This window comes from Ricinus communis, chromosome 1 (genome assembly GCF_019578655.1).
Source record: "Ricinus communis isolate WT05 ecotype wild-type chromosome 1, ASM1957865v1, whole genome shotgun sequence".
NCBI lineage: Eukaryota > Viridiplantae > Streptophyta > Magnoliopsida > Malpighiales > Euphorbiaceae > Ricinus > Ricinus communis.
The window spans coordinates 952,820-979,207 of NC_063256.1; the positions used below are offsets into that span (position 1 = coordinate 952,820).

At 31.9% G+C, this 26,388-nt stretch overlaps 4 protein-coding genes across 6 annotated transcripts; 1 reads left to right on the forward strand and 3 right to left on the reverse strand.

The window, feature by feature from the left end:
• Nucleotides 1–218: 218 nt before the first annotated feature.
• LOC8270590 (axial regulator YABBY 1) lies at nt 219–3,382 on the reverse strand. Of its 2 annotated transcripts, none has more exons than XM_048370469.1 (7): nt 2,868–3,382; nt 2,508–2,666; nt 2,204–2,327; nt 1,249–1,297; nt 977–1,052; nt 758–832; nt 219–623 (listed from the first exon to the last, which is right to left on the reverse strand). In XM_048370469.1, the coding sequence occupies exons 1-7, from the start codon at nt 2,961–2,963 to the stop codon at nt 555–557; spliced, it is 648 nt and encodes a 215-aa protein (XP_048226426.1). In that variant the 5' UTR covers nt 2,964–3,382; the 3' UTR covers nt 219–554. The 2 variants fall into 2 exon arrangements, with proteins under 2 accessions (XP_048226426.1, XP_002511672.2); XM_002511626.3 differs by having other exon boundaries at nt 2,514–2,666; nt 2,868–3,378.
• An 8,168-nt stretch (nt 3,383–11,550) lies between these two features.
• Nucleotides 11,551–15,217, reverse strand: LOC8270591 (Golgi SNAP receptor complex member 1-2). Its single transcript, XM_002511627.4, has 6 exons — nt 14,636–15,217; nt 13,466–13,662; nt 12,836–12,925; nt 12,672–12,743; nt 11,879–12,008; nt 11,551–11,791 (listed from the first exon to the last, which is right to left on the reverse strand). Exons 1-6 carry the CDS (start codon nt 14,766–14,768, stop codon nt 11,694–11,696), a joined length of 720 nt encoding a protein of 239 aa, XP_002511673.3. The 5' UTR covers nt 14,769–15,217; the 3' UTR covers nt 11,551–11,693.
• A 4,883-nt stretch (nt 15,218–20,100) lies between these two features.
• Nucleotides 20,101–21,932, reverse strand: LOC125371081. Of its 2 annotated transcripts, none has more exons than XR_007217287.1 (2): nt 21,716–21,932; nt 20,101–20,556 (listed from the first exon to the last, which is right to left on the reverse strand). XR_007217287.1 is itself a non-coding variant. In XM_048378981.1 (2 exons), exons 1-2 carry the CDS (start codon nt 21,858–21,860, stop codon nt 20,217–20,219), a joined length of 489 nt encoding a protein of 162 aa, XP_048234938.1. In that variant the 5' UTR covers nt 21,861–21,932; the 3' UTR covers nt 20,101–20,216. The 2 variants fall into 2 exon arrangements, 1 of the variants encoding a protein (XP_048234938.1); XM_048378981.1 differs by having other exon boundaries at nt 20,101–20,560.
• A 1,158-nt stretch (nt 21,933–23,090) lies between these two features.
• LOC8270593 (auxin-responsive protein SAUR36) lies at nt 23,091–24,352 on the forward strand. Its single transcript, XM_002511629.4, has one exon. The coding sequence runs from the start codon at nt 23,666–23,668 to the stop codon at nt 24,170–24,172; it is 507 nt and encodes a 168-aa protein (XP_002511675.1). The 5' UTR covers nt 23,091–23,665; the 3' UTR covers nt 24,173–24,352.
• Nucleotides 24,353–26,388: the final 2,036 nt, after the last annotated feature.

Here is a 26,388-nt window from a genome sequence, read left to right on the forward strand (position 1 = left end):
TGGATGGAAGAATTGCTTGACATTGTATCAAAGCATCTGTAATCCACCTCATCTAATAGTTTAAACTTTTGGGTGGAATGCTTCTTTGAAAAATCCAGCACTAAAACCTAAAAATAATTAACTGTTAATATATTTCATAAGTTTATGTTATATAGAATGCCTGGATAGTTAGCTAAATAGACGGTTAAAAAACAAGACAAATATGAAATAAGAAACTCTAAAAAACAAATTAGGTAGTAGGATTCGTTATAAGTACTAGCTAGTAACTAAACACTTATAATGCTTAATGTTCTAAGAATTCCGAAGTGCCCACATTAGAGACCTGGACTTTCTCGTGGTTCTCAGGGAGAATAGCAGTTAGGCATCAAAATCCTCTCCCAAACCAATACTAAGATAAGACCAACTAGTGGTCTTAATAATACAGTCCTTGGAAAACGAAAGAAAGAAAGAAAGAAAACTTAGCGCAAGTACACTAATAACAGTTGAAGAAAGAAGATGGAGAAGATAAGAGAGAAGTAAAAATGAAGAATAAGAAACCCTAACAGCTGCACTTCTTAGTAGGGACTAACACCTACATTGGCAGGAGGAAAAAAACCATCTTTCATGAGCACATCCTCTCCTTCCTGCACAAACCAAGAAAAATAGTATTAAATAACAAATCCAAATGGATAGGGAAGTGTGTAATTGCTCATTCTCTTTTAATTTATAAGGCAATTGTGAAAAGGACTTGCTAATCTTTTTAGGGTTTCAAAAATACCTGTTGGCGCACGTTAGCTTTCTTCACGGGCTGATCAGGCATAAGTCCGAAGTGAATGTGAGGGAAGTGGGCCCACTGTTAAGAAGAAATTTTTACCCGGGTCAAGAAAGCTAAATCAAACAATACATATTTATCAGATTAATATGATAGCTTATAATTCGGAGCACATGTACAGAACCCTAGCCAGAGAACAAGGGGTTAAACTTTCTCGGATCTTACATTCTTTGCAGCAGCACTAAATGCTTCTCTGTGGCTTATATCAGGATTCCCAGCTTTGATGCGCTGTATCTCGTCCCTGCAGATTGGTAAATGTCAAGATCAATGCATATGCTTCATAGAGATATACAAATTCTTTACTGTAGCTGATGATACAATAAAAGAAGAATTTTATTTAATTCATATCATATGGGAGAATTAAGTCTTGATCTTGCCTTTGTGGGTGTAATGATAATTATTTTGCGTGAAACTTTAAAGATTAATTGGTTACTTACTTGATAAAGCGGTTGTAGGCAGATGGGACTCTCTGTCTCTTCTCCGGAGCTGGAATGGAGCACAAAGACATAACAAAAACAAACAAACGGACAGAAACATTAAAATCACTTCGCTGACTTTATAAATATTTCTGATTTTATTATATTTTCTCTTTCTTCATCATTACTTCATCATCATCTGTAATGATTTAACTTTCTATCTATCAATTCATGGATCCCTTATCTACATCTCCGAAGGAGGGAAGAAAATAACATACACAGTGTACTCTCTTATTCAGATACAAGTAGACAAAAACATTGAAAGGCAAGCAACACTTCGCATTTTAGTCTTAAAATGAGACATGCATGACAAGCATTCAAGAACCCATTTGAGTAAGGATTAGAACGACCTTTTCGAGCTTCCTCTTTGTAAATTTGGGACTTACTGAGCACGAGAAAAAGAAAGAAAGAAAGTAGTGGTAAGTGGTGCATATAGGATAGCTATGGGGTTTCAAAAATATCGTAACCTGATAAGCTATACCGGCAAAATCTGAAATAGGCTTTCTGGCAGCAGGTATATAAATATGGAGAAACATGAATCAGAAGGCTATGGCCATGACAAAAGAGTCCAAAAGATTCTCGCTCTTTGACATAAACCAAGAAATCTGAGGCACTGTTGATTATAGACGCCCTACATTGACATAGACTAGCCAGCTTCTTACAAAAAAAATTCACACTTAGTTAAGAGACTTCTAAGTGTATTGCAAGGACTATAGGTCAAGTGCATCTGTTGACTAAGTTTCACGTCTCCAAGAAAACAAAGGAAGAGATATGAAGTCGATCATTGACCTAAAAAACGTTAGAGTAATGTCCGCTCGGACAAGTAAAAAGAAAAAATCACCAAATAAAAAATAAAAATAAAAGAAGACCAGTGTAATATTCCAGAAATGAGAAAAAGAAAAATAAAGAATCATACGTCTGTTAACGACAGGTGGCTTAGGGAGGTCCTCATGAATTCCTCCTCTAACTGGCATAACAGGCTCATTTGGGTTTGGCTGATTGATAAGCATATTCGGAGGTGCCGCGTTCCGGATCTCCTCCTAACATTGCCCAGTGACCGTTAGAAACAAGAAATTCAACTATATATGGAATTCGTTTCATAAAATTTTAAGATTTTATTTTTCTTTTTTTGGTCTTTGAAGCCCTAGTTCCTCAACTATCCGTTGATGCTCAAAAAGGAATGTCTAAAAATTAATGAAGCTCCCTAATTCTTGATATACATCTACCAGAATATTCTGATGATTGAAGAAAGCATGACCGAGATGGAGCTGGTTAGCCGCAGGAAGAAGGAGGCTGCGCATGTTCACAGTCAAGAGGTTGGTGCAGTGGCCGCATCGAACTGTAACAGTCTTGAACAAGCTAGAGCAAGGGACACTCACCTATTAAGAGGCACAAGAGGTTATACAATTGAAACCCTTCTCATATGAATGCCATTGAAAAAAGTTAAAAATATAAAGAGGATTAAAGAGGCACGCACATGTAGATTAGGAGATGAGAAAGAGATAAGAAGGGCACAAAAGACATCAGGAAGAAAATAAAATACAAGTAGCAAGAAAAAGAAATAAAGGAAAGTGAAATACCGCGAGGACAGTGTCACAAAAGTTGCAATGGACGTAACAGAGCTGGTCGGAGGGAGAGAGGTGGTCCGGTGAAAAGGCAGCTGATGAGGAGGACATGATCTTTTTTTGATTGTTAGTTGGATTCTTGATTCTTGATTTGATTGATGGAGTAGTGACTGATCAGTGGATATTTTTGATAGACACAGAAAAAATCCTCTTCTTGGATCTGATCTTCTTGATTGTTGAGTTGTAACTATAGGATATAAAAAGGGAGAGAAAAGAGAGATAGAGATAGAGCAAGAGAGGAAAGAGAAAGAAAAATACCACTTATGTAGTAGAAGATTGAGCAGAAACAGAAAGTTATTTTTTAAATTTCTTCTCTTACTCCATCTCTCAAATTCTTGTTATAATTTATAATATCATACTGTACCTTTGTATTTACATGTTTTTTGTAATTTGTACAACTTCGTGATGTATCATAAACAACACAGTGGAGAGAGAAGGGCAAGGGAGGGGGTGAAGTGGTTAAAGAGGAAGCAAATGAATGGTTGGCATTCCCAATGGATGTGTTATGTGTTACGCTTAGAACGAGAGAGAGAGAACAGAGGCGGCAGAGGTGGGGGAGAGTAAGGAGAGTGAGAAAGGGACGTGTGCATGGGCTTTGGCTCATTCACCTGTTGTTTTCATAGTTAATAAGACCTTTTCTTGGTTCACTACAATTCCATTGCCTTCCTCACAAATTCACAACACAAAACCCTCTTCCTTCTTATTACCTATTAGTATTTTACTTTCTTTCTTTCCATTGAATATAAAAGCCCTAAATATCGGGCACCTATCCTCTATAAAACTTATATTTTGACTTGTAGCTCTTGTCAGCCAGTGTTTTTCCCAATCCCAAATGGCCAACTCAATTCAGCTATATGGTTTCATGTGTCTTTTCAATGGGTTCCCTTTTTTTTTCCTATGTGTTGTTCTAGCTTTTTTTCTTTGTATTGTTCTAGCCCACAAATCTCCTTCCTTTTTCTATTGGTTAATTACTGCTTTCCTACACATTCTAGGCTCATTTTTGAGACCTTCTTATATTATCCAAGAGTCTAGAACTACCCTTATATTTTAATGTGTAATCTAATTAATGTAACCCTTTTGAAGCTTTACATGCAATTATATAGTCGGGAAAAAACATTTACCTAAAATTAGAGTATGTTCCTCATAGGGTGGAGGCTTTAATCTTAATTGATGTAAGAACACTGTCTTCTGTTTAATGAATTTGATTTTTTTTTCTCTTAGAAAAGAAGTTATGCACTAAATATATACACCATAATGAATCAAAAAATAATAAAAATGTATAAATATTTTATATTTTAATATTAAATAATTAATATATATTTAATTATTTAAAATTAATAAATACATAGCTAGAAATATATATGTAAATTAAATATATTTTTAAAAAAATTAATATAATTTAAACTAGTGGTATTCAATACCACTAAGTCGATTATTTGTTCAGTCTAAAGGGTCAGTAACTAAAAGAATGTAATTATACAATGGAAAATGGAAGAAAAAGTACAGGCATGATGGAGCAGTAAGTAGTATTGAAGAAGTACTTGAATAATAACAAAAGGCATGCAATTTTGTACATTATGCCAATATGTAGATGAGTACTTGGACAAGCAATGGTGTTGGCAAGAAAAAGAGTTGTAGAGGGAAGAAATAATCGGCCCCATGTGTATATATATTCCAATCTTTATGTTCTTTAGGGGATTCACCGCCACATTATTGCAGCAATTATAACAAAATCACACAGAAAGCTTTAAATTTTCTTTGTTTTAAATTTCTTTAGCGATTTGACCGCTCAGCCCCCCCCCCCCCCCCCCCTCTCTCTCTCTCTCTCTCTCTCTCTCTCTCTCTCTCTCTCTCTCTCTCTCTCTCTCTCTCTCTCGCTCGCTCGCTCGCTTATATGTATAGGGATATGCAGTTGTCAGTGACACCAGGAGGCAGAGATCCCTTTAATTTAATTTAATTTAATTTTGGTTTGTCTTTTGCATAAATTGCTGTAAGTGTCTTTTAAGGCTATGCTTTAGCTTATTTAGTTAGGCCTCCACCATAACTATATCAACTCTATAGAGGTTTTACTTTCCGTCGCAAGGAGTTGCAAAGTAACCCTATCTTTTCTTCTCTTTCTTTTTTCTTTGAGAAAACTTTTGCTGAAAAAGATGGCTGTCATTTCCCTAACATTTTTGAAAACTATCACCATCCTTACAGACCCTTATGAGTGCTAAAAAGTTTTTCCTCTTCCCTAAAATTTTTCTCTATGGTAAAAATTTCTGTCACGCTGTTAAAAATGACAGCAAGCTGGGTAGCTCTCTTTTCCTTTTTCCTTTTGATTCTGATGCTTTCTTGATTGCTTTTAGACAAGAATTTAAGGCAGAGATTGGCTTGATCAGCTTATGTTTTTGTTTGATGTATTCGGAATCCTGGACTAGCTCCCTTTATGATCATGTGACCAATAATTATTATGAATATCTAATTAATGACACAAATTTATGGTCGTCCCTTTCTATCAATGGAGGATCGTGAGGATTCAGGTACGAATTGGCAATGTCAATCAGGTTTTGTTCAAACTAGGATATGGAGATGGGCCACGACTAATTTTCCCGTTTTATTCTTAATAATCTCATTGTTTTAGATTTCGTTAATTAATATCTGAGGGAAGGAATAATCTTGAACAACGAACTGTATGTCTTTTAATAAAAATAATCCTCACGCATTTATATCAAGTTCAAGGCTGGAATATTAATTCTTGACGGAACAAGGGATTTAGAATTTTATAAATTTTGTTTAAATCAATGGATTATAAGAATTTAAGTGTTTATAAGGTTTTAATGTTATGAATTTGTTTATGTTCTTTTGTTTGATATATACATTAAATTAATGAATATTTATAGGATAGAAAAAGTTGGGATTAATGTAGAAGGATATGGCCGGTCTTATGTTGATGACATTCCAACTATGTGTCCAAGCTTTCAATCAATCTCTTTCTCTCGTGCCAGGAGAACTGCTAATGTTGTGGCTCACCAAATTAGCTTTAAATTTGAATTCTGATGATTTCATTTATGGTGCTCCTGTTTCTGTAGAACCTCTCATTGCAGCTAATTTAGCTGCTTCTTAATATATGATCCTTTTATCCATCCTGCTGCTCTTGATCGAACAAAGATTACCACTTACGCGAGTTCAAGGCTGGAAGATTAACCCTAGACAAATCTGATAAACTTAGTTACCTATACATTAAATACTTTGTGAATTGCTTCGAAATAAATCATCTTTCTTTTTTACTAAGAAAGCAGTACTTCATCTACGGGTTGTTTGGCTCGGTAAAAAAATAGTGAGAATGAAAATAAGAATAAATGATTCTCTTTGTTGATGTTTAAAATTCCAAAAATTAGAATGGGATTACCCTATGAGTAGAAATCATCCATTCCCCTCTCTTTAAGAAATGAAAAATTCATTCCTATAAAAATTAAATCAAATTCATTATAAATAATAATTTATCATTTATATAAATATTATTTTTATATATTTATTGTATATAATAATTATAAATTAAAGTATTATTATTTTTAAATGTTATTAAGTATTACTATTTTTGTTTAATATTAAATTAAATAACATATGAAATATAATCAATTCTTATTTTCGTTTTTTGTTTTCATTTTCATTCTCTATTTTAAGTAATATATGCTAGAAATACTGCATTAATTCTCTTAATTTCCTTCCATTGTCTCTGGCGCGATCAACATGAAGTAGGTTTTAGCATGTCAGATTCTCAAGGAGTCAATGTGTATGAATTCAATCTTCATTCACATAAGCCTACATAAAGCCCTTAAGAAAAGAAAATCTATTTGATCAAAGTAAAACCAAGTTAGTCTACAAAAAATACATGTGATCGTGGCAGCTCCTTCAATAGGGCAACCTTAGACAATTATTAGCCGCCTTTCAATAATTCCCCCTCTTTCGGCAAATGAATTTCATGTCATTGATCTTCATTTATTTCTTTTTTATTTTAAAAAGAAAAATATGCTTTCAATATATTATTAAAGTAATTTATTTTACCATAATATATAAAAGAAAAAGAAAAGGATGATTCAATAAATATAAAAAGGAATGGTAACATTTTCTTAACCTTGTCATTTTGTTTACTTCTTAAACTCAAAATGTAAACAAGCTTAAGGAGACAAAAGACAATAGATGAAAGGAAAGATCTGGACATATCAGTGTCTTTCGTACATTCCTTTTTTTCTTTTTTTAAATATATAGCGGGACACATTAGATAAAAAATCAGAGTCAGACACGTAAGCATAATTGATTGCGTCCTGATAAGGAGACCTTCCATGACAGAATCTCTCTATCTAATCCTAAGTACACTTATGCTTCTTCCTTCTTTTTATTTTTTGCCAAGGTTAAAAAAAAAAAAAAAAAAAAAAAAGAAGAATTTAATGACTTCTTTTGACATCTCCTTTTTGCAAGAGTTTAATACGGTCTCGTTTCTTCAGTCTCACAATTTTTGCATCTGTTTGATATCTTAATGCTACAAATTAAATTCATTTCTCTGGAACAAAATCTATCAGTAAATTGCTCTGCTCTCTACCTGTCACATGATGATCATGTGGGACCTTTTTCATTTCTGTCCCAGAATGATCGATATGGCTACCAGAACATATACATACAGCCCACAAAAATAAAATCTAGCATTAAATATTCAGTTCTGTATATATGTATATGAGGTTTAAGAAGGGGGAGAGAAGAGCTATCTGCAGTTACTATAGAGCACAAGGCTTGACAGGCTTTAATTAATTTAAGAAGATTGACCATTAATATGTTGTGTATCATAATACAGTTGGGTGCAATAGTAAAAGAATGTAAAACAAGTAAAATAATGAGGTTTAACTTGGATTAATTTTTCTCTTTTTTCTTTTCTGGAGGGGAGTAGGGTGCCTTATTTGCAGCTATGTGCAGGCGCTGTAAATATGGAAGTGTACTATGAGCTAACTTGACAGTGACTTGAGCTTTCTCTAATTTCTTTTGTTTTTCTCCCTTTTTCGTTGCTGCAGCACTCAATTACCTACAAATTACTAGAAAATTTACCTTGACATCCATGAGGCAAATGGCTATATATAGCCACAACAACTTCTTTGATAAGAAAATGATTCCATAACAACGTTCTGACATTGATGCTGAATAAACACATGAATTTAAAGAGTGAAAAATGGTAATAAATATAAAATTACCGGTACTTCATTATGTAAGAGTGGAATTTAATTACATCTAACATTTGCCATGTTGTGAGAGATTTGAGATGATTACTTGTGTTTAAAGTCCTGCACGTCATGTTATAAGATAATCGATCATTAAAAAGAATTATTTAAAAAAGAAAAAGGGCAAACAAATACGTGCATAGCTAGCTTTCCGAGGAAAAGCCTGTAAGCACTAAGAACTCCTCCTCTCTGCTTCTCCGAACAAAAGAGGGTAGAAGTCCAATAAAGATGATATTAATGGAGGTGTGAGATTTCATTTTTGTTATCTGAGTGAGCTGCAAGTATAACAGCTAGGGTTTTGTGTGATATTGTACGATTTCTTCTTCTTCTTCTTCTTCTTTTTCTTTTTTTACTGTCATAAAAGTACTTTAAATTGCTGAGTTGGGGGAGAGAGGGGTTAAACTGTAATCAGCTCTATCTGTTACACGTAGAGTTCCTTTGGCTCTTTCTCAAGTTGTAACTTCGAGGAGGCAACTTGTGTTTGGATATCAAGATTTGAGTAATTATTTTCAAACTGTATTTAATTATTACTTTGTTTAGAAACTACATAGTACATTTGCTGCTCCAAAGAAAAACAAATGTACAGTGAATATGCAAGGTGAATTTAAGATAATATTTTATATATATATATATATATATATGTTTCCAAACACAAGGAAAAGTAAGATCCAATTCTTGTTTGTTTTTGTACTGCAATGAGACACTTTCTGATTCCCCATAAATGGTAAAAAGAATCAGCTGCTTGTGGAGATTCATTTTCACCCAACTCCCGCACCAAAGCGAGATGCTCGTTAGATTCTCATAAAAAACCCTTTTCTTTTCTTTTAACTTCTCTCTTCTTTTTAGATATTTCTTTTGGAGTTCTCATCAAGCACTTAAATCGCTAATAATTAACATTTATTTCCAGTAAAGAATATGCAAAGATATTTTTTAATCGATGCTTTGATGACAAAATTAATTCTAGTAAGATTCGAAATACTGGTGACAATATATTTTTTCCATGAATAACGGACAAAAAATGGGAAGAACTGATTACAAACAAAATGCCTTTGGAATTTCAATGGTGATAATAGACTCGTTGGGAACTCAACGGCGACTGATCTTTGACACTGATGTTTATTTTTTAGCCTTCTCGTTTTCCTGTTCCAAAATTCACTAGCAACGAAAGTTAGTGCCTTCTACTGGGGAGTAGAGCCGTTGCAATTATTTGGCGACAAAATGTCACAGGAAATCTCTTAGCAACGGAAGGATTATGTGCTGATTCCCGACGGTTGTATTTCGTCGCCTAAAACGTTTGCGACAGGAGGAATGAATCGCGACAAAAGCACACGCTTTGGTATAGATACGGTCTTTTTTTTTTTTTTTTGGTTTAAAGTGTACCCTTTATTGTTACTGAAATAAAGAAAACATAGAACATCGAGTACCAATTTCCGTAACTAAAAAATGAATTACAGAAGGGAAAAAGGGCACTTGACAAGGTATAATACTAAATATACCAAAATATACGCTTACGAAGACAGTACATTATTAGTAACAGAATTACATCACTTACTTATTTTGCTCTTCACATGCATTATTATTTTCTAGAAGCATACAAGACATTCAACTGAAATGTTGGTCCCCTCCTCCGCTTCAAACCCAACAAACAACATTCAAACCTGTAATATGTAAATGAAATTATAAGCATTTATGGTAGAGGTGTCCTACTAGTAGTGACTGCCTTTTCTCTTGATAAAGGAGAGTCCTATTGGGCAAAACGATTTGCAGTTTTATCATGTTTACGGGGCACTGATATGGTGATTAGTCATTTTCATTTACATATTGGCTGTTGGTGTTATGATTTTTGAAAAAGAAAAATCAGCAACAATCAATACGTTAAGGGGAAGACTAAACCTGGGAACGGCAACCTGAGGACCATTTTCTTACAATTTTTAGACACAGTAAGTGATGGATTCCAATCCTTAAGATGTGGAAAGAGAAAAGTGAAATTAAATTTAGAAAAATTTTTGTACAAAAAGAGAAAAATATATTCTCAATCTCACTGCCTACTGCTAGATGTTTTACAGTGAGACAGACCCCTGACTCAACGGCACAATTGCTGGATTTCCATTGCATGTGCATCACAGCTTATCTTATTGAGTTATGATCACCAGCTCCATGTTAAAATGCCTCAGTTTATGGTTCTTTTTCAGGAATCACTGCGATTTGCTGAATGATCAATACCAGTATGAATAAGCTGAAATGCGTAAAGGTCGGGAGTTGAGGTACACTGCTGCCAGAACAGCATAAAGCTTCACATGGCATAAATCAAGAAAGAAAGAAAATAAAGATCTGTTTAAAAAAAGATTTTTAAAAAGAAAAATCAAGAAAGGCTGAAAGAAGGCGAATGCATGTGGAAATATCTTCAGCAACATAAGTAAGAGCACATTGCACAGATAAAAATGAGAAGAGGAGGATGAGAAAGTCCTTTTAAATGTTTCCCCATAGGAAAAAGAAAAAAAAAAGTGTTTAATGATTGCAAGGCGATTGTCCGAAACAAACAAAAACAACAAGAACCAGCGCTGTAATAGTCGGCATGCTTTTAGTAGCAACGGGCAAGGACAAATTGTATCATCTTTATACAGCGTCCTGAACCAACTTAACCTAATTGAACATCTGTGGATCTATCCATCCACCTGGACGCTGGACCATTGGGAGTCATGCAGAGTGAACTACGCGGTACAATTAGGGGAAAGGAAAAAAGAAATAGTTTCAGCGCTGTTAGAACAGGTCGAGAAGAGAGGCCGATTGATGCTGTGGCGTCGCTTTGGACCACAATCAAGACCCAGGTATCGATATGATAGGCATTTCCATTCTCAGAAATGAAGGGTCAGCGATAGAAAGAAAAATGACTATCATTCACATGCACCATCCAACAAAACAAATGGACATTGAATATGAGTCGTTACAAAAATGAGTCATTTGCACGTGATATTAAAAATTTGAATTGAATTTATTAATACGTGAGTGCAATAAATAAGTAAAGTGCTGAACCCATTAGTTAAATCATAACCAATAAATACTAAAATAATTAAAATTAGACCTTAACATTTACAAGTTGCTTATATTTTTAGTAATGTAACGTCTTTGACACATGCAAATCATCAAACATCATTGTTGTCCGCAACAAGGTCTTAACAAAGCTAAGGAAGCTCAAACTACGCCGAAAGCTGCTAATAGAAATTTGCAATATGCTATGGAACCACCCGTCTGAATAATAATAATTCTATGCAACTGCAAGGAATATAGACATTTTCTTTTCTTCTGAAAAATATATAATTCTCCGGTTGCTAATTACTTGTGAAGCACCAAAATCTATCTTTGGTCAACTATTTGCAAACAAACCCATATAAAACAAAATAAAATACTTTCGCATAGTGGACCGTAAAGGTACCACAGTACAGAGAACTTGTATCCATCCTAACATATTACAGAACAAAATTCCTTTGAAGAGCACAGATTTTGTAAATTCTGTGACAATAAATCACACCTGTTATTTTGACAGCCAATAGATAATAAGAAACAACGTGCAAGCTGCAATAACAGCAGAGAGAATAAGGGTGTCTCTTGATCGCCTCCTCCTTATAGAACCTTAACAAAAAATGTGGCATTGTATCACTAATGGATTTGAATAACAATAAGAGTAAAATTCAGTAATATGAATGTTTCACAAAGTACCAAGGAGGCCGCGAATAATAGGAAATTTGTCACTTAGAAGCTTTACTTTTCCTTGGACATCTCCAAACAAAACCCTTTGAGAACCTAAGACAGCCCTCGTAGATTGAGCTTGATTGATGACATCATCTATCTGCAAAAAGATCATCCTGAGATTATAAATTGGCTAGTAATCAGGGGAGACATTGCTGATTAAGGATATAAAGAAATTCATGAAACAAGGACAAATTTAGTTCCAGTTACATGTTTCAAGGCTTTCTTTTTTTATTATTCTCAAAGGAGAAGATTCTTCTTTTCAGAAATATGTGTTGGTCCAGCAAAGTAGGTAACTTAAACAAATTTTGTGTTGTTTTCTTACCTATGCATAGAGTCGTTAAAGATGATAATCAACATTTTCTATAGTAAATGAACAGTTTCTGAAGGGAAACCTAGATCATGATTAATCAGAATACAGCATGTATAACTGTAGTATGCTTCAAGGTTCTATCTATTTGGGACAGAATAAGTAGATTGTTACCCATCCAATAGTCGCGAGCTTGACCAGCACTGATGCTTATTATGTACTTCTTCTTGTACCACCTTGAACTTAATAAAATCCTGTTTTGTCCTCCCTAAATTTTGATGACCTTTATTGCTTCACCAAATAATAATTTATTCTTTTACTCTATTCTTTCCAATATTGCCAATTACAGCTTTCAAAATCCTTATTTTTTTTATTTACTAAACCATATCACAGGAACAAATGCAATTCGGAAAATTTATGTCTAGAATATAACCAAAAGTAGTAAAGTCTTACATGAGCAATACTTCCATGGATGGCTGCTCTTTCTCTTAATAACTGCATTCTTGGGGACATACTCCCAGATGCCTATAGGAAATAAGAAAGCCTCAAAATCTTAAGAAACAATAGATATACATATAAAGTCAAAGGATGTTTCATAAGAGTTGAATCATGCTAACCTTGTAATCACTAATATCATCTCTGACTGAACTCAGAAGCTCTGCGTGTTCCCTTATTGAGCTTATGTTTCCCTTGATCCGTCTAAATTCCTAGAATAGCCAGAGGGGGCAACTTTTATAATTTAAGAAGAAGAATACAGATGGAACCAAGCAATCATATAAGGAAAAAAAAAAGAAACTACTGAAATGAAAACTCAGGTAAGAATTACGCTACTGCCACTAGCATCCATCAGGGCCTACCAATAATTTTCAAAACTTAAGAATATTTTACATTGCATTTCTTTCTGTCTCCACCAGGTATCAACATATTATGGGCTTCACAATACCCAACAGGCAGCAAAAAGAGACAGCTATTAACAAGAAAAGAAATTGCAACATGAGATCCTAGGCCGAACTTAGACTAAATTGAAAAAGGAAAAGAAAAAACTGTCCACAAATGTGGATGAATACTTCTTGTGTATCAAACTAAATTCTAATTTGTAATTGGTGCAGCGTAAGCTTTCAGTGAGTGGCCTAGCAACTAAAGTAGCAAAAACAGAAAGAACTAAAATCATAATGCAAGGCAATGGAACTCAAATAGAACAAGGAAAAACTTGCTAGAAACTGAAATCATTGCAACTCATTGCAAACCTGGGTAAACTCATGAAGTATGTCTCTGTGCCGAGCAAGCTTTTGAGTAACTGATGTAGTTGGTGCAGCTGATGCAGCACATCTACTCATAGAATCATTAATATCTAGTAGCTTCTCAAGCAATGACTGGATTTCCATTTCCATGGACTTCCCTGACCTGCTGGCTCCAACAGTAGGTGAACCTGTATCTACATAACCTGAATCCAAAATCATACACCATCAAGAGGGATTCCTTACTCCTGAAGGAAGAGAGGGTAAGCAGGAAACTTGAAGTAAAACAATTAACACAGAAATTTAGAGCCCAAAAGAAGAAGATAAATATCTGAAAGTATAGACCAATTCCGGAGAAGCAAAACAGTAAGAATTAACGTTTTACGACTTCATCAATATTTATGAAACTGAACCTTCACAGATCAACAAAAAGGAGACCCATACTGGAGAAATGAATTAGATAATAAAGATGTTATAGCTTGCAAAACAACTGGAACTATATTTTGCATCAATAACTCTATATAATAGAGAAATAGTTATTTTGTTATCATTGCTAAAGATTGAGTTTGGTAAGAGTTATATCATATAGCATGTTAAAGAAGTGAAGCAAAACAAAAGAGTCAGAGAGTGATAACTGCTAAGAGGCACAAAAGGATCTGAAAGGTTATTGCTGTATAAAAAACCAACGCTGAATAGGCAAAAATTGTTGCCCCGTTATTGAGAAATCAGAAATAACGTAGGAAATGAATGTTTGAAATATAGATGACAAGAATGTAAATTAAGCATTAAAATGGCAATAACCAGTTTGAGAGAAGATACTAACAGAATATTACAGAATATGGTTAGAGGAATCGCCAATTTTTATTCAATCAAACCAACGAATTGATCTGCTATGGAAGGGAATTATGGCAGTTTACAAAATTCTAATAAAACGAGGAAACATGGCAAAGCATTGCTCCATTGAAACAGAATCGTAAATGCAGTAATTTAATTCTAGCTCAGTTCCTTGTTAATGTTGCTTAAACACAGGTGAGTCAGTAATTGATTTGAGAACAGCAACCTTTGGTGAAATCTAAAACTTAGTAAACAATAAGATCAAAATGAAATTCTACTTACGCAAATTGACAGTAACCAAAATTCAAGAGCTAAAAGTAAAGAAGAAATAAAACAAAACAAAACCTCCTTGAGTGAACCTAGCGCCAAGCTTCCCATATGAGGAGAGCTTAACGTCGAGATCTCCTTCGAGCTTTCTTGCTTCTCTCCTCAATTCTTCCCAACCGGACTCCTGTAAATCTAGACTCGGATCCGTCATTTTTGGATTCGAATCCCAGATTGTCTGATCTAAGTTGGTTTTATACAGAGTTGATCTTGGTTACTCGCTTCTATTCTATGCACAAATCATAGTCTTCTCTGCTTCGCTTCATTTCACAGAGATGAGAGGGAGGGAGGTGCAGTATCCAGTTCATATTGGGCTTCGAGATTATTATTTCATGGACCCGACCAATCATAACACAATAAATCCAACTTACTTTCTTTACAAGAAAGAAAAGAGCCGGACCGATTTCTATGGACCATGGCTTAGTATTTAATTTCCTCACACACCTCGCCGAGCTTCGAGCTCATTTCACGAGTCTCCAGTCGAGACTTATTGGGCCTCAAACTGAAAATCAATCCCTTCAATCAGCACCTTAAAAAAACATGTAAAATCCAACGTTGCTGCGTCAGGGACAGAGCTTGTATTATTTCCGTTTTAATCCATTACGAATAAGGGGAGAAATCGGAACCTCTTTTTGTCAATGGCAGTGAGAAACAATGTCTGAGAACAGTGTTTAATTAGATAGAAGTTGTGCGCAAATACTGGACCACGTATTACGTATAATATTGTAATCATTATCAACTAGATAAATATCCGTCCTATAGGCGCTTAATAATGAAATTATCAAATTAAAAAATAAAAAATAAAAATATTATATTAAAAAATATAGTAAAATATTAATATATTAAATAATCATTATAATTAAATCTTAATTTTTAAATATAAATAAATATTTTATAATATTTTTATTGAATAAAATACATTTTTATTAAGCTTGTATCACATCTTATGTACCTTATAAGTAATTTATAAAAATTAATTCATATGTGACTTGATAATATATAATCATATTTCAATTATAATTATAATTATTGCATAATTTAAAAATTAAAAATAAAACTCAATATGTATATATTAATAGCACAACTTTAAACTATCAAATTAAATTCGATATATATTTATTAACACATTTAGTTGTAAAATATCAACTTAAAAAAATATGTAGTATATTTATAAATTTGTTTATTTTGTCAAAAATTGAAAATTCAAATAAAATAGAATAACTTAAAGATTTACTTATAATTTCAAAATGAACAATTAAATTTCAATGCAAACACTCTTATCGGTCAGTGATTCTTTTAATCAAAATAAATTATATATAAAGGTGAACCATTAGTAATTTTATTAATTATAAAAATAAATAATAATTAACTTATTAGTTATGTATGGTTTGATAAAGAGTTCAATTAATTTTAAAATTATCAATTACCGTCACTCAAAAACATGAATAACAAATGTATCATTTTATGAAGAATAAGAAACAATGATTAAATAAATATGAAAATAAACAATTGTATACTAAATAAGAGAAAAAAAAACCAAGTAAAATAATTTAGTCTCTCTTTTTTTATAACTACTAATTAGTTTATTAATCCAATTAATTAATTAATGATTATTAATTGAAATGTGTGTTATACTATAAGAATAATGAATATTAAAATATTAAATTATACTTAATTAGTTAAAACACCTTATTAATTAGTTTGTCGCCGTACTAATTTAAAAATAGTAAATATATTTCTATAACCTAAAGTGCTAGGGCCATAATCTTTTCTTTAAATAAGAAATTTATTTATATGAAGAAAAAACTGTAATTCTAATAATTTATAGTATAAAAAATAGTATTGACTTTTAAAATAATAAAAATAAAATTGCTACACATATGGAGATCTAAATGTCTTTTGCTAATTATTATTATAAACATTTAATGGTTATTATATTAATTAAAATAAATTTAATTAGTTAATAATTATTATATTAATTAAAACTTTGAGTTACACAATCCTTAATTGGGTAAGAAACACATTAATTTGTTTATCATTCTACTACTTTACATAGGTAAATGAAAAAATACATAATTAAAAAATTAAATGAACCAACATTCAGCATAATTTGAATATTTTCATTTTTGATTGAATAATTTTTGTGTTTGGATCGTAACAAATAATCTAAAATGAAATTTAAAGTTAAAATAGAACTATTAAATTTTATTTTTTTTTGGCAATTGATCGGTTCAAATTATATATAAATATTTAAAGGTATTTTAGAGCTTTAATGATATATTTTTATACATAAAATGGTGAAAATATGTGATTTTACCTCACTTAATCTTAATTGTCTATTTTCAGGTAATATTAGCAAAAAGAGGAAAATATTAAGCTAAACACTCGAAAAAAAAATTAATAGGACATGTTTGTGTCAAGACCCAAACATGGACTGCTAAATACAAGGTCCAAGGGACATTTTAGTTATTTCATACAATTATTATGATTTATATTAAGAGTTATTTATGAGATAGTACTTGGTGTAGATAAATATATTTAAAATCTTATCTATTAGATGAGTCTTATTTATTAGATAGATTTAGATTAGGTATACATATTTATGGAGATTTATCTAGAGAAGGCATTTCCTCTATATATATCTCTACAAAAATCTAATTCATGGAAGGAGAGTTTTCTCTCATCTGCTATTTACACCTAACTACCATTATTCTTTACATAATTCTCTACAGTTTTCCATAAACATAGAGTTTTAGTTTTCATTACTCTTTTTAGAATATAAGGAGCTTTTCAAGAAATGGATTATAATGACCAATCTTCCTCCTATTTGAATATTTTTTTATTTAGATAAAATTTTTATTTTTTTATGTTTTTCTATTTAATAACATAATCATTTGGTTAAATATATTAAACTAGTTTTCATTAATTGCTAGTTTTCATAAATGGGTTAAATCATTCTTTCCAGTTTTTCATAAATATTCATTTTCGTTAAGAAGCATTGATGTCTTTCATGATTTATTGACCTAATAACAATAAAAGAAGCATAATAATGCTCAACTAATAATTGCATTTACATTGAACATGCTAAAATGGTTTTATGTCTTCAATCTAAGATCACTTTAATTTTCCATCATCTATATTTTTTATTGTCATTTTCTTATCATAAATATTCATTTTTGTTGAAAAGTAGTGAAGCCACTTGGAGCATCAAATAATAGCATATCCTTTATTAGTCAAGGGGATTAAAAACCAACTGAATTGAAGAGATTAAAATCAAAATTCGAAAGATTAAACAAGTCAGCCACACAAATCAGGGTCAAGTGTATGTAGCCCTGAGCGATCTGTTTGTTATAAAAAGGAAAAACAATACGGTGGGAAAGAACTATCCTGTGCATTTGCAGCGATGAGGGGCGAAATTTTAATACAAGTAAATTATTGGGGGTGTCAACGTTAAACCCGAGCAGAACAGAGAAGGTAATAGCGAAATGAAGTGTCATTGGCTATGGCAATGGTCCAATAAACAAAGACCGCACACTGAGTCGTCATCTTCGTCTCTTTTTTTCTGTAAAAAGCTTGACAAATTCAAAACCAACTACATTTATTTCCATCATACTCCAATAAAATAAAGAAATGGACTGACATAAATCTCGGGGTTGACAAAGTCAGTCGAGTTATATAATCATAGAAAGAGCCATATATAAGATGATTAAGCAGGTAAAACAATCAGATAAAAGCCATTTTTTCTGCACTGAGTTTTGTGTTTTCTGTTTTAAACTGAGTTTAGTGTTTTCGCAACTCCACAAAACTACATCATCCAGCAACCCACCAAAAAGGGTGCAGATTAAAAATAAACGAAAGAAGACGAACAACAACAAAATCTGCCGCCAAAGATTGATAATCCAAGAAACAATCACGTATTTTTGCCCCACCAAGGAAAAAAAGAAAAAAAGAAAAAAGAAGAACAACTATAAAGCAACTATTTAATTAACAAAACAATCAAGTACTTACGTTACGGAGGCAGGTACGGTCTCCGTACTGACTATATTAATAAATATATGAGTCAGATTAAGAATTTATTTGATTAAACTAATTTTAAAAGTTACTAGCTGGTGTCTAATAGTTATTAAATGATTGATGAGTTTTATTTTATTCATTATTGATGTTTAATTAGTAATATAGAGATCAGTTAAGACTTTTTTTATTGTTAAATAATATGAAATATATACAAAAGTTATTTATTTACATATTAAATAATTTTATATTAGTAAATAGAATATAAAATGTGATATTATATAATTTTAGTCATAAAAATAATAAAAAAAAATTTTGATTTTATTTTATTTTAGGTGTTTAAAAATTTGAAAATTTAATATTTTTAAAAGACAATAATCTGATCCAAAAAAAATATACATCAAAGCAGCATTGGTTAAAATAAAATGAAGAAGATTTGAATTTAGAATAATGATAAAAATGGTTAATTTATTATGTTCATTTATATAAACATAGTTGTTGTGAATTGGAGTTTTCCATATCCTAATAGCTACAAGAGTTATTTTAAAAAAAAAAAAAAGATAATAAATATATTTGATGTAGTTATTGAAAATTTAAAAGCTATCAAATATAATTGATGACGGATAAATTGTAGTTAATAGCAAATAGTTAGTATTCGGTAATAGTTAAATTTAACCGGCATATTAAATGACCATTAAAATTATAAGTTATTTTTAAATATATTTTAATTTCATATAAATTAATAAAAATAACTTGTAATAATTATAAATATTCTAATTATTTTAGATTAACTCAATTGTTTTTATTATTAAAAATATGTATAAAAAATTATTTTAAAAATAAAATATAAAATTGAAATTCTATTAATAAAATAATTGTAATTTGAAATGCTATAGTTATAAAAATAATTATTAAACACCTGGAAAATAGAGTAGGATGCATAGGGTATTGTTAAAATCGTAAGTGGTTGTATCTTAAGATCCAATCGAAGGGAAAAGTGAGGAAAATGAAGTGATGAGGATGGAAGATGAAAGGGCATTGTACGTACGTTAAGCACAATTAAGTACCTACAATTATTTGCATCACACGTTAAGTTAGTCGTCGGAAATTAATTAATATAGGCATGGTTGATCCATTATTTGCAACATTTCATGGGTTCGCCGTTGGTTTTAGATAAGGACTGAAATGTTTCCCTAATGATAATTGATTAAATGCCCAGTATCATTACTCTCGAGTTCTTTTATTTAATTATTTATAATAATAAGGGCAGAAAATTATGTATTCTGAATTATATAAAATATCTAAGACACAGAACATATATTTAAACATGGGAATTCTTTCAAAAAAAAGGAAAAAACTCAGTCTCCACGCAAACCAACAAAATTCATTGTAAAAGATTTATAATAATAGATATTTCAACTTATTTTTGCTGAATTGTTTCTTTCATAATGAATTTGAAACAGCCCTCTCTATACAATATGTATAATAAAAATCATCTTCAATTATTAAGCCTGTAAAAAATGTAACGTGTGCAAGAAAGAAAACAAATGAGGGACTTCAACTGATAAAACATGAAGCCGACTCAGCTTTCTCAGGCATTAAGTATGTAGGAACTGAATGTTTGGTATGAAAGAGGAAGACAAACAGCCACACAGCCCAGTTGGTTAGATAATCTAGCAGCTGAGGTGACCCAGCCAGCCCCACCATTTTGCGACTCAAAACACGCGTTACCCGGCCGGCCCCACTGACTCTCGAAGTTTTTGAAGATATTAGCATCCGACGGTCCTACTTTCGCCATCATCTTTTGCTGACTACATCCGGCAAAAGTACAACGCCCCAAGTGTACGGATTGCGGAGTGTGTTTGGACGTTTCTGCTTTTCTTCTCTGACCCAACGGCCCAACAGAAAATTCCAACTTTCTAAGCCAATTGCTTCCTCCAAAAATACATTAAAAATTAACAACTGCAATCTAAAGTAAACAGCCGGACTATATGATAATTCTTCAACTTCCTTCCCTTAAAATAAATATATAAGAATATTTTATTATTGCAGGCTCTACATGATAAATATGCCTTATTATGTATAAAAATATCATATAGAAATAATAAAATATGTATAAATTATAAATCAATTTGATACATAAATAAAAAAGTTTATTATTAAAATATTTCATTTTCTAAATTTAGGAGTTCAGGTATTGGCATCCGTCGGATCAATAGTCTACCATAGGATGGGTGTTTTAGAGAATAGTTTTAGCAAGCAAGAATTTGCGGACAACTCCATTGAGATTTGTGGTTTTAGCAAGTGGACGAGGAATTGGAGCTGCCTTTTTATCTCGGTGGGAATTCTCTCTTAAGCTGGCTCACAATTCACGCGACACGTTTTGTTTGTTATCTTTATAATACACCAACCACATATGTAATATCTATAGTAAGACTATTGAAAACTTGAGACCAAATGTAATGGGCACACAAGCTTGCTCCAAAACCTCATTAATGTTAATATTGGTAACTCTAAAACAAAATATTGAAATCGAATTCTTTATTAGTATAGTATTCATCTGTTTTTTTTGTGCATCTCAAAATATAAATTATTTTTAAAATTATCAGTTTATACCGGTAATTATTATTAATTATATCAAATTAGTGATTTTTTTTTGTATGTCCTGTGTGTCTCAAGATATTATTCTTATAATTCAAATTTGTATGAGTTTAATTATCGTTTTACTACTTATTTCATTGAAAATAAGTTATTTATATATATGAGAAAATAAAATATGTAGCTACCAAAACAAATGTTATGCTTGTAATAAGATTTTTTTAGTAGTCTTAATTATATAATACGAATTAGATACTTTTTCACTAAAATATTTGAAATCAAATATAAAAATACTCTGATTTATTTCTTTTTCCACCTATTTCAATTATATTTTCACTTATAATTTATAACTATTAATTTCATAAAGTGATATTAATTTGAAAATGAAGCAGTAATTAACAAATCTATATTTTTTAAATTATATAAAGAAAAATCAAAATTGGGACTGAAAAAATATTAAATAAAAAGGATAAAAGTAAGGAAAAGGAATACCACAAGTAAAGTTCATGGCCATGAATGAATTGCAGCTTGTTGTGCGCGACAATGGCAGCAACTGTGAGCCTCCACTAGTTGTTGTTCCATTTGTTGCTTTACCAATATATTTGTAGGGGAGAAGGTCCTTTTTGCTTTTGGGCATTGCGCGCTTCCAGGAACCATCATGCGGATGCAGGCCACGTGCCCAACCCCACAAAATTGATAACCGGAAATATTGAATATTAAATTAGGATGGCGTGATCCCAAATAATTGGGCGCTTTTGTCTCTCTCTAGTACGACTTCAAAAAATAACAATCTTTACGTGGCAATTTCTTGGAAACAGCGTGGTTGTTTTGTTTGGACTTTGGACTTCAACTGGAGGAGTTACAATTTTCAATCCTATTACGTTGAACTAATATTAAATTGACCAACAACAGCAATATCAATATGCACATCTAATTAGTTAACTGAATTTTGTGAAGATTTTCAACTAAATATTAATATTTTATTTTTCTTTTACTAAAACGATAGATAGTTTATCTAAAAACCAAAATAACAAACTACATTGTTAAATGCTAAAAGATAAGGATAATTATGATAAATTATAAATTTAATATTTTTTCTTTTTTTATTTAATCACACATGTTTAATAAGGCTAAAAGTTAAAGCGATAATTTTTTTTATTTAATATATATTTTAGTAATATACTAAAATAAAGAATCAATAAGAAAAGAAAAAATTAAAATGAATAATATAAAAAATAGTTAAATTAATTCATTATTCAAAATAAAATTTATAAACTATCATAATGAATAGAATTAGTTGAAACATTATATTCATTAACTTAAGCAATTAAAATTAATTAAAATAGAAAAAATAAAAAACATTAAATCACTAAATTTGTAATTTTTTTATAAAATGTGTAATATAAAAAAAAAGATATGGATCAGCTTAAATTAATACATCGGTGATGTATTAATTAGACTAAAGCTAGTAAGAACTACATATTAATATTTTCAACTTAAAATAAGTATAAATTGTTGGTGAGTTCTATGGCACCATAATTAGAAGAGACTTTTAATGTATTTACTAAATAAAAATTATAAAATTTAGATTAATTTAAATATAATTTTATATATATATATATATATAAATATTTCAATATATAATTTATATAAAAATATTTCATATAAATTTAATTTAGATTTTATAAATTTCCTGTAACTAAAATGCACTAAAATTCACTCAAAGTGTAATGCCAACAATCTTTTTTTTATTTTTGTTTCCTTTTTGGTTGTGTAAATCCAGCCGCAGCCATCATCAACTAACCGTTCCTTTATCTGACTCCTCGATATCTCTCTCTTTCTATATATATATATGTCTAATTCAATAGGTTTTAATTTTCCACGAGGAAATCAGAATCATTTGCCGACCATATCAAACCTGTAGTTATTTTTTCTCTCTTTTTTTATTTTCCTTTCTCTTTTGACCTAATTAAATTGAAAATTCCCATTTTTTTTCAGTTTTCCCCTTAAAGATTCTCGTAGTAGCCCTTTATAAAGAAGGGTTCCGTAGCACCAACAGTTCCATTCGTCCTTGCAGCCATACCACTAACGCCACACCATCACTTTCCCTTCTGTTCCGCCGCCACCACCACCGTCACCCTTGAACAAGAATTGATTCTTGGGACGAAAAGAGACTTGTGTTTCTTAGGGTTGATATATCAGGCAAGTTTTAATGAAAATCTTCTTGTATATTAACAAAAATCAAGAATATGTCAAACATACCCACTTCTCTCTCTGAAGTTTGCCTTACTCTTTTCCGTTTAGCCATGTCCACCGCTGACCCATGGCCCTTTTCTTAAATCTTATCATATCGTCCTTTTTGTATATTAGATTTCACAAAAACTCGGAACAAAAATATCCACTTGCATTTAATAAACCGTTATTTTACCATATAATCAAATCATGATGAAGTTCAAAGGCTTCAAGATTGGAAAACGGCTGGTTCGGATCTCCAGATGGATTTTCAGAAGGACCCGGAACAATCCCAGATACGACAGGCTATGCTCATCAGGACCAACATGCAGGCTGAAGCCTCTCACGAAGCTTATCAACTGGGGTCGCCGCTTGACAAAAGGCGCAAAATCACTATGCTCTGCAAAACCCGGGTCGGGTTATACCCATATCGGCGAGGAGCCTATCCATGAAAAACCGGTGACAGTGCCTAAAGGACACTTGGCGGTTTATGTGGGTCAAAAAGATGGGGACTTTCATAGAGTCTTGGTACCTGTAATCTACTTTAATCATCCTCTATTTGGCGAGTTATTAAGGGAAGCGGAAAGAGAGTATGGATTCAATCAACAAGGTGGGATTACTATTCCTTGCCGATATTCGGAGTTTGAGAGAGTCCAAACTCGAATTGCGGCAGGGTCCGGTGTCCGTGCGCTGATGCGGAGACGCAACCACTATTAAAGTGGTCGGTTATGAGATGATGACGATGAATGATAGTTACGTGTAGAATTTTTGAATTAGAATTAGATGGTGTTTTGCTGTTCTTTTTCACTTTTACAGTCTTTTCCATTTTACTAATTAAGTAATTATATGGTGCAATGGATTTTTTTAGTTGTAAATTGATATTAGTTTTGTCATCTACTATAATCTTGTTACGGTTCCTGCTTTTATTTTTATTTCTATTTCATTATGTTTTGAATTTTTTGATTCCAGGTCGTTTTCATGCTATTCACTTGCTTCAAAATTCCTCCATTCTTAATTACTAACACATGATAAATTATTGCTTTAGGTCTGAATTCTTGCTTTTTCTAAGCTGCATTTGGAAAATTCTGCTACCATTATTATATCATAGGAATATAGAAGAGCATATTGAAATGCAAAGTAGGAGATTAGGTTCGATTTTTAGGCAGAACTTTCAACGACTTCATTTTCAGGCAAAGGTGTTAGGTAACTTAACCCTTCATCGCATGATTCAACAAAGGAGGTATAGAAATTCAGATACCTTCAAGTCCTAACCCTTCATCACCATTCAAACAAGGTACAGAAAATTCTCTGTTAAATTGTGCTGTAAATGGAAATCTTGGGATTTTGAAGAAGAAAGATGAGGTGGTCTCTGAATTAGTGATCTTAGGTGTCCCTATCATGCATATTGATTGTGGTAGATTGTAGGAATCTTATGATAATAATCGAGCCGGACCACCACTGTAGCACTACTTGACGAGGAGATACGGCCATATGGGTCCTTTGACAGTGTTAAAAGGCCTTTTGCCATATGAAAGCTATATAGATCTACTGGTTATTTATTATTAGTTCAAGTCAATGTTGCCATTCCCTGTCTTCCACTCTCACTCGTTTATATGAAATTCCTTTTCTACATTTATTTCAAAGTACGTTATAATTTTTCTTCATTGAGAGCTCACAAATATGAATTTAATAATTTCGATTAATAAAAGAAATTAGAGTAACAAATTGTGAAAGGATAGCCAAATTTAAGGTGTGGAAGTTCTTGGTGAGCTTAGAGCATAAAATAATTCCAATTTTTCCCGTTGCAATTTCACCCTCCCCTGTTTCCCTTCCCTCATTTTGCAACCCCTTTCTGGCTTTCCAAACAGGGTGTAAAGTAGTTAATAATTTTCTCAACCAGTATTTAAGATTTCTGGCTGGTGTAGCTATCAGCTGATATATCATATATGGAGGGTTTGATACTTTCAAAGGTGGCAACATCCAGGGTCATATCATCGTCATTAAAAGTCGATGCTTCCAGAATTAGGTTACTCTCTTGCGAAACATTTGAACCATTCCTGCACTACAAATATCCCATTGGGTTCTTGTCTATCAAACAGCATAAGAATATTCTTTCTGGTTAGGGTTTTAAGTTGCATTTTAGGCTTTTAGCCCAAAACCCATTCCTTTCGGTGTTATATTGATATATGCTCAAGGAAAAGCTACAGGGAGCAAATCTGAAGCCTGCACAAGTTAGAGCTTGTTTGGGACGGTTTTTCCAAACTGATTTTTTTTTTCTCTATATAGATGACCAATATTTATTTCAAAAAGATTAGCTTATATAGAAAAAAAAATATAAATTTTCAATAATAAGAGCCCTAAAAATCATTCATTATTTAGCACTTCTTCTTGTTGCTGTTTAGTGTGTGATTCATTGAACTGAGGTTTATTATAGATGTCGATAGTATGACAAAAATGAAATAATGCAATTTATTTACATGTTTGGAAACTCGTAATTGATAGAATTGAATTGCTTCAATTAATAGCAACAAAGCATTTTAAAAGGAAAAAAAGATTGTGCACAGTTGATATGATTTTGTTAAGGGCTGCAGGAATTGACAGTTAAATTAGAGAATAGGCTACTAGTTTTGAACGTATCCTCAAAATTTGGGTCATTGTGTTATATGCTGTTTTTCCTGTATTACATATGAGAGATCAAGCAAAATCTGCATAATTATATGGCTTCTAAATCATTGGTAGAGTTGGAAGCTGTTCATATATGGGCTCAAATAGTCCCTCCTGTCTCTTCCAATAAAGCAATGTTATCAGACCTGGACCTTGACCCTCTTAAGGGAGCCTGCTCAAAGGGTCAATACAACATGTCAACAGTTCAACTAGTGGATTACCACTATATATACTTGGGTTACTGACTCACCCAGCACGATTCACCGAGT